The 8,617-nt window shown below is 39.4% G+C and overlaps 1 protein-coding gene across 1 annotated transcript in view; it reads right to left on the bottom strand.

Moving 5' to 3' along the window:
* Positions 1-2,527, bottom strand: part of cox7a2l (cytochrome c oxidase subunit 7A2 like) — an 8,893-nt gene extending 6,366 nt beyond the window's left edge. Inside the window, exon 1 of the mRNA XM_005736517.2 lies at positions 2,316-2,527. Within this exon, the coding sequence (XP_005736574.1) occupies positions 2,316-2,387 (72 nt within the window). The 5' untranslated portion in view covers positions 2,388-2,527. The remainder of the gene's footprint in view (positions 1-2,315) is intronic.
* Between the last annotated feature and the right edge of the window lie 6,090 nt (positions 2,528-8,617).

The raw sequence follows: 8,617 nt of genomic DNA on the forward strand, positions 1-8,617 counted from the left end.
GAACGTGCCACCCACACTGAACCATAAATTGCGTTTCAGGTGCACCCCAGACACTCCTTCACTGTTAGCTGTAAGTGTGCATTTGATCCATATGAACAAAGCAGAAGTAATTTATTACAGAAGTAATTTAAAGTAAACTCAAGAAGTGTACAGGCTTATTAATACTGATGCAATAAAAAGTGAAAGCACTTTTATGAGCACACTCCAGACTGAAGGCTGTAATACTCTGTGCTTGAAAGGTGTTGATTCAGCTGTAATGTCATTTTTGGACGTAGCATACGATGTGCATTATTTAACAGATGTGTTTTTATTATTTAGCCTCACAAATCGGTGGGACATAATAGAAACACCCATCACCAGCACAACTGTGCCTGCGTGTGAATACTGGGTGTAAAAACAACACTGGCAAACATATTTTTTTAATATCACATTTGGCTGTATGAAAATGGAAAAGCCACTGTAATATTTGGTGTCTGCAAATACAATTATGCTGTAAAAAGATGAAATTAAAGTTCATCAGAAAATCTCTACCACCTGCTGCTGTTGATTATCAGCTCATGGAAAGCGAGTGTTGTATCTGACGCCTCGTATGCTGCCTGCGCTCTGCAGGGTTCGGTGCCCTTGCTGGCACATAATAGGTGGCATGCTGGGATGGCCAAATGGAGCTTTGCGTGAATGTACTTTCTTGTTGTAATTTAGCAAACTCTGTGTGGTATTTGTTTTGAAACTAACTATTTCCTATATTGCTGGGTTATTTTTAAGCATCATCTAAATTAAAATTCATTTGAATGGTCACTGGGATGCAAAAGCTGAATTTATAGGGAGGACGTGTGTGCGTGATAAGAGGGAGGTAAGTGTAACCACAATTTAGACTTCTGCTTTGTAAAACATAGCCCACACGAGTGGCCAGTGTCACTGCCAGCCTTTAAGCTTGTGGCAGTTAATTATGTGTTAATTACCAAGTGATCCTGTACCAGTGTTTTATATCAGATCCCAGCCTCTTATAATTATTACTCCCTATAGTGAGATAATGATTGTTATTGTCTTGATAAATTAAAAACCTGAAGAGAAAAAAGTAGCAGACGTGCACGTCGGAGTATGACGCAGGTTAGGGCGTAAACTTCCCACTAAAGCATAAATCCCCAGTAACAGTAAACATGTAAGCAGAGGAGATGGTGGCAGATGAGTTTAAACACATGGGGTCAACCATTCAAAGAAACAGACAGTGCATAAGAGAGCTAAAGAAGAAGCTGCAGGCAGGGAAGTGTGGGTGGAGAGGAGTATCGGGACAGAAAGACAGGCAGCAAGAGTGAAAAGGGAAGGTCTACGAGATTGTAGTGAGACCTTCTGTGATGTAGGGGTTGGAGACTGTGGCACTGACAAAAAGACAGGGGGCAGTGCTTGAAATACTAAGATATTCACTGGTTGTGACCATCATAGACGGGATTAGAAATGCTCAGGTCTGAAGAAAGTTGAAGAGGCAAGGCTGAAGTGGTTTGGAGATGTGTAGAGACAATGTATTGGACCAAGGATGTTGAAGGTGGAGCTGTCAAGCTATCAGAGGGGAAGACCACAAAGGATTCATGGATATAGTGAAGGAGGTAAATTAAGATTTTAAGCTCCTTTCTGAACATGAAAAACTACACCAAGTTTTACAAGCACATGTGACGGTGAGAGGGATAATAACACACCGGTGGACTGGAGGTAAACAAGCTTTTCAGTAAGTACACATTTAAATTAAAGCTCAATTTTCTCCTAGCAAACGACGACATGACTTTTAAACAGAGACAAAGGAGCTTCGAGGTAATTTAACCCCCTATCAGAGCACCACCACCGTGTAAGGGACCCACGGGGGAGCCATAATAAAGGTCACATCAAGCACACCTGCCACCGAGGCCATTCAATTTCGAAATTGCCTGTAGAGTCACACCAAGGCCAGATCCACAGATTGGAATTGACCGTTCAGGCTAAAGGTTAAATAAAGGTTCCGTGATAAGGACGTGATGAGGCGGGGGAAGCGAATTACATTGTGCAAAGAAATGGAAAAGAAAGGCCACAACCTTTTTGATATTTGTCTAAAGAGCTTCCAAGACCTTTAAAATGAAATCCAGATCAAGACTACGCGTCTAACTATCGTGTGATCAAACAGGAAACTGGTGTTTAGGCTTTAAAGCGGGCATATGTTTGGCTTCACCGACTCTAAAGCTCTCCAGCTGAGCTTTAAGCCCCCGTTACTACAGTCGAGTGCTACATCAAGGTCAACCCCGGCGGTTATCCACGCGCTCTCTTACAGCCATCCCGCTTCCGGCACTCACCTGAGGGTTGTAGGCGGTTGCAGGAGCAGAGCCCGTTAGTTTCTGGGTGAAACCACTGAACTTGTAGTACATTTTTCTTCTGAAGGAGGACCGGGACGAGGTGTTATGTACTAAAGAAATCCACCGGTAAGGACCTTCCTGTTGGGACCTTCGAGGGAAAGTGACGCAACAGTTAGCTGACCCAACACTGCCTGTTTAAAAGTCGAACCAAAACGGAGGGCGACCGGAAGCGTACGCGTACAGTTAAATGCAAAGTGTGGACAACAAAATGTCACAAGGAGTTCAAACAACGGGAACAAAAGAAATGAAAATAGTACACGAAAAGGGGGGTGGAAGCCAATCTCGATTTCTATTTCGACTTACTGATTCAAACTTCAGATAGAATAATAAAATTATTAAGTACCTTTTCTGATAATAAACTTTTTAAACTTCTGTCATGCTTTTCAAAATAAACTAAAATAATATGACAGAATAAAAATCAGCCGAAACAGCTTTACACAGACACATACGTCAATAAACGTACATTTAAAGAGTTTGGTGAAAAGCTAAACTGAGTCAAGTATTAACTCAAACACTGAACTTCTTTGAAGTTCATTTGTTTTGTGAGAGATCTTATTTAATAGAGACAAATGTCACAATAATACAGTGAAAAGTGTTAAATGGGAATGGCAATACATAAACACTGCTAGCGTCACGGATTTGGTTATATATACCTCATATTTAGGTTCAAATTATTCAGTGTGGAAAGTAAAAAACAGGACGGGTTTGAGATTAACTGACTGAACACGTGACTGATTAAACAAATGTAATGAGGGCGGGTAAATAATTACAAACAAGGAAAACTAATAAGGAAAGGAAGTCAAAATTGTAAAGAGCCTGGGAATTTACAAAATAAAATAGGAATTAACAGGCACAAAAATACAACCAACCACCATAGTGGTGCCTTTATTTAGTGATAATTCTTCTTTGCCATTAAAAGTTTTAAAGTCATAATGTTTTTGTTTTTAATTTCTGTTGGCAGGGTGTCTCTGATCTTTGGACTTTTTAACTGGCTGCTCGATATGTGATGTATTTTAAAATCTCTAACTATCAGCTGGATTCTCCCTTGTATCAAAAGGCTCTTTCAGTCACACAGTTAGGGTAGCCTTGGCAATATACTTTGGATAGTTACACTCGTGATTAATTCAAGTTTTCAATTAATTTGAGTTTGAAATAGCTGAGAATCATTGATCTCCTAAAAAATAAAAAATAAAACCCTACATTTTCTACAAATCTACAATTTCTGAATGTTCAAGTAGCAAAAATGTGTTCAAACAAACAAACAAATTAAGTGACATGCATAGTCCCCAGAGAATAAATATCTCTGAGTCCCAAAATATTTCTTCTGTGCCACCAGCAGGTCAAATTTTTTGTGGTTTTGAGTGAAATAACTCAAAAATGATCATTTTAGATTTATTAAGCACTCACACTGCCATCATAATGAAGTTCAGTAACTTTGGCGATTTGAGAATCTTTCCTCTGGTGTCATCAAGGTCTAAAGGCATAAAGTGTTGTTGGAAATAACTCTAAAATAGAACATTTTCTGCTCACACATTATTCAAATGGACTGCTATAAAGAAGTACACCATAAGGATGCATTTATAACAAGCCTTCTTACGTAATTGTTAAAAAAATGTCTTGAATATTTTTTAATTGTTGATCATTCTTTTAAGAGAATTGCAGTTCTTATCAGTGGTTGTGCAATTGTTCAGGACAAAACTATTATAGAAAAGTGGTACTAGTTGTAACATTAGCTTCATGTGTATGTAACTCCCTAAAAGCCTTGCAGTTACATAATATGTTCACCCCACCGGCTTCATATGTGTGTGCTTTGTCTTCTGTGTCATGTTCTTTAATTCGTTCTTCCAGGAGCTGTTTTTGTAGCTTAGAACACAGAAAGGCCCATTATAACAAAGTGGCCCATTATAACAAAGTGACACACGGACCCTCTTTAATGGTTTCCAGAGGTGTATAGAGCACCTGCATGCATGAAGGTCACATAACATTATGGTTTTTGTTTGCAAGTCGACATTAGTAATAAAAGAAACACGAGCCTTTCATGATTTGTGCTAGTTTCTGCTGAGATTGCAATTAAAATCGTCCCTGAAGAAGATTCCTGAGTTTGCCATCTTACTTTGACTGAAAGCAGAATTTGTCTTTTTACACTTCAAAGTTTCTTTTTTTTCTCAGTGTCAGCAGCCAAACGCTGCCAAGTGCAGCTTGGTTCCCAGGTTCTGCCTGCTTGCATTTTGACCTTTTGTCTGTTTATTGGACATTGGATGCCTGCCTGTGAATTCCCATTTTAGTTTGTCTGGTTGGATTGCCCTTTCTGGTTTTGGACCCTAGCCTGCTTCAACCTTTACTTCTGCTATATTCGCTCTGCCTCAGGTGTCTGTATGTGGGTCTTATTCTCTGTTGACCTTTAACCCTGTTAGCACCAGTTGTGACTTATAATTGTAAGTCCACCTTTTGCCTTCACAACTATCTTAATTTTTTGTGGCATAGATTCAATACAGTGTTGGAAACATTCTTGGTCCGTATTGACATGATAGCATCGCACAGTTCCTACAGATTTATCAGGTAATAATAAGCAATTATCTGAACTGCTGTTGCCTTCCAGTCAACTCAAAGAAGTCTAACCATTCTCTTCTGACCTCTGGCATCAACAAGAAATTTACACTCAGAGAACCGCTGCTCACTGGATACCCTCCCCCCCGACCTCTGGCATAAACAAAGCATTTTTTGCCCAGAGGATTGCCCCCCCCCCCCCTTTTTTTTTGTTTTAGACAATTCTCTGTAAATCCTAGAGATGGCTGTAAATCCCAGTAGATCAACAGTCTTCTGCAACACTCAGACCAGCCTGGCATCAACAACCGTGCCACATTCAAACTCTCTTAAAACACCTTTCCTCTAAATTCTGATGCTCGGTTTAAACCTCAGCAGGTCATCTTGACCATATCTACATGCCTAAATGCACTGGGTTGCTGCCATGTGATTGGCTGATTAGATATTTGTGTTAACAAGCAGTTGAACAGGTGCGCCTACTAAACATCGGCAGCACTCTTGTGAGCTTCTCAGAGTGTGCCAATTAGAATTTAGCAAAATGAACAGCTGTGCTTTAATACAGCACCACAGAGCGGCTTGCTTCAGCGATCTCAGTAGTTAACGGCAAGAATAAGGGGTTATAAAAACAAAATGAGGAGAAACAAAATTTTGGCCACAATTAAATTAATAAACACCAGCTCTATCACTAAAAACAGGCAGCGTGATGGTGCATTAGTTGGCACTTTCACCTCAGGGCAAGAAATTTCAGGGTTTCAAGATTCTCTGGTCTACTGGGGCATTGATTTTGAGTTTGCATGTTCTCCCTGTTTTTCCAAGTCCTCTGGCTTCCTCCCACATGCGTGTTAGGTTAATTGTCGGTTCTAAATTGGCTGCAGGTGTGACATAAATAAAGTACTGTATGAACATGTGACCGCTGTTATAGCACCCTGAATTTTTAGAAAAAACAACAGTTTGGTCAATTTATCGGAAGAACCACTAAAAAATGGATACTTGTTTTTTTGAGCCCGCATGTATTTATTTTTTTTTAAACCTCAGGTGCTTATGACACTAAAAGAGTTGAGTGAGTAAACACAGCTATCAGAGCTCATTGACAGATGTGCAACATGTTGAAAAGGTTTGAGAGCTGAGAACAGTGCGTCAGCATGGCTTTTTTTGGTTTAGTGCCAATTTACCCTCATGGCAGTACTTTGTGAACCAGACTGCAGTGCAATGATCGCTCCAGTGCGAATCCAATGAGTGCACTAAATGACCTTGCCAACAGGCTCAGATGTTCTTCGGGTTAAATGTTACATTCCCACTGCCTCCACAAAGTAATGGGAGAAGGGTTCAAATGGTATTGCGATCATTGCATGAATATTTCAAAATCGCACCTTCACTGATCACGTCCTGAGGTCAATTTTTAGTTCTGCTAATTTAATTAAGAATATCATGAGTTTGAATATTGTGAGAGCTGATGATTGAGACTGATAATTTTCAGAACATGACACTGAGATCAGACTATTTTTCTGGCTCAATCTGATTTCTAATACGCTATTAGACAGTCAGAGGCATTTTGCAAAGAGTAATTTTATTACAAAAGCTCGTACATTGATCACATTAATTACAACTCCAGAGTGAACTGATGAAAATGTTTTGATTGATGGTTTCAATCAGGCCTGGCCAAACTTCACTGGTAAAAAGCTATGCTACATGAATAATGCATTGGAAGGTAGGTAATAAAATATTGATTGTGTTTAATTCAATTGTGCAACTACTTAAAAAGCACATCAATAGCAGCTACGAGGATACGGAGGTGTCTACAGTACACATTAAATACATACAGGGCTGCACAGATTATGAGGATTTAACATATGTAGACTACTATCAGTACAAAGACACAGTGAACATTGTTTAAATTTCCTTTGCAAGAAGAAGAAGAGCAGGATTTTGATGCGTGTGTGTAAAAAGAGGATTGTTGATGGCAACAGGAGGAAGAGGAGAGGAGATGCAGAGAAAGACTGTTGTGTGGGAGAGGTGTTGACTTGTTTGTTTGGATCATGTGTCTCTTCAACAAATCGTATCATCTTGGCAAACCGTGCAAACATGTCTGAATCATGAATGTCAGAACCATGACATTGACAGCCTCCATTGTTCTTTTTATTTTTTTCCCTCTACACTTGATTTTTTTCCCCCTGTACGTTTGTTTTTGGTAATTTTAAATAATCGCTCTGATGCTGTGATATTCCAGATAATCGTAGGACAAAAAAGCTGCGTGCCAGCCAGGAGGTGTGCGTGGATGTAGCTTATTTGCGTGCACACAAATCAACCACAATTATGATTGACATGCTGGAGGATGATGTTGCCTTGGAGACACAGAAATACAAAATGCCTTACATTCACTGGCAAACAGAGAAGCGATGCACGCTGCATCTATTCATTCTTCGTGCTCGGGTTTGAACCACATTCCAACATTTTTGCCCAGAATCTTTTATGCTCACTTTCACACTCCATCTGCCCTGTCATATCTATCTCAGTGTTATTGTCTGCCACCTTGCAGTCCTCGGTGACCTGACTCCATATTTCATTATCATCGGCTTAACTCCCCCCCACAGACCCCCAAACTAAGCCCTCTGTTTAACTCCTCCATCCCCACTTTGCAGTCCCCTGTTCACTCCTTCTCTTTATTTCACAGGTTTAACAGGATGCATCTAGGTCACACATCAATCTTGTGTAACTTGTACCATCTGTGTGCAAAGCTTAGACAAAGTGAAAGGCTGATGGCCAGACAAACAAACACAAACATACACACACGTTGCACTTGACGCAGCCGTCTCTGCCAGTGTTGTAACCAGGGGAATATGAGTAAACAGCAGCCGCTGTCAGATCTGGATTGACTGCACCTGTCTGCGTTTAATAAATAAATATCTGTGTATTCCTATTGTTACGTATGGTGCAGTTAAGAAGAGAGTCGCACAACATGTTGGTTCAAGACAATGAAAACAAAAGCTTCTATTCTACACATACAAAAGGCTCTGCGATCAGACTTTAATAACCTACAAACTTGGCTGTCAGATAACAAATTACTGCTCAATAAAAACCTGCTTTATGCTCTTTGGCCTGAGACAGAACATCAACTTAAATCTAATTTGCTGCATTTAACCCATAATGATGCTGGAGCTCTTCAGAAAACAGGGGAAAAAATGAAATATTTATATGTGTGGGTTGACTCTGAACTTACCTTCCAACCACACATCGATCATTTCGTGAAGGTAAGCTTTGGTGCTGGTGCTCTGCATTGTTCCACACGAGAGACTTTTTTTTTCTTTTTACAGCCTATTGAAGTGCTTTAACCCTGATCTTCTTCATCTCAATGGTACATACTATGATTTACAATTGGCTGCGCTTTCTTTTTCTAACATAATGTGACTTAGTAAATACATGATATAATTTTTATTTGTAGTGTTTTTAATGCATTATTTTGATTATAGTCGCACTTTTTTAAACTTCTACATCATGTATTAGAAGCTTTGATCTAAACCTGTTTTAAAATAGATTTTATTCTTTTACTTATGTTCTGTCATATATAATGTTGCACTGGTGAAATCTCATATTAAACAAAGTTTAAAAAATAGTGATATGTATAAGTAGCCTTTAGTCTGCTCTGATGCTCACACTTAGATCTGTGAGATACCAAAAACAGCAGATATACTTAACATGAT

Source organism: Pundamilia nyererei, unplaced genomic scaffold (genome assembly GCF_000239375.1).
Source record: "Pundamilia nyererei isolate P.nyererei 1_Seehausen unplaced genomic scaffold, PunNye1.0 scaffold00069, whole genome shotgun sequence".
NCBI lineage: Eukaryota > Metazoa > Chordata > Actinopteri > Cichliformes > Cichlidae > Pundamilia > Pundamilia nyererei.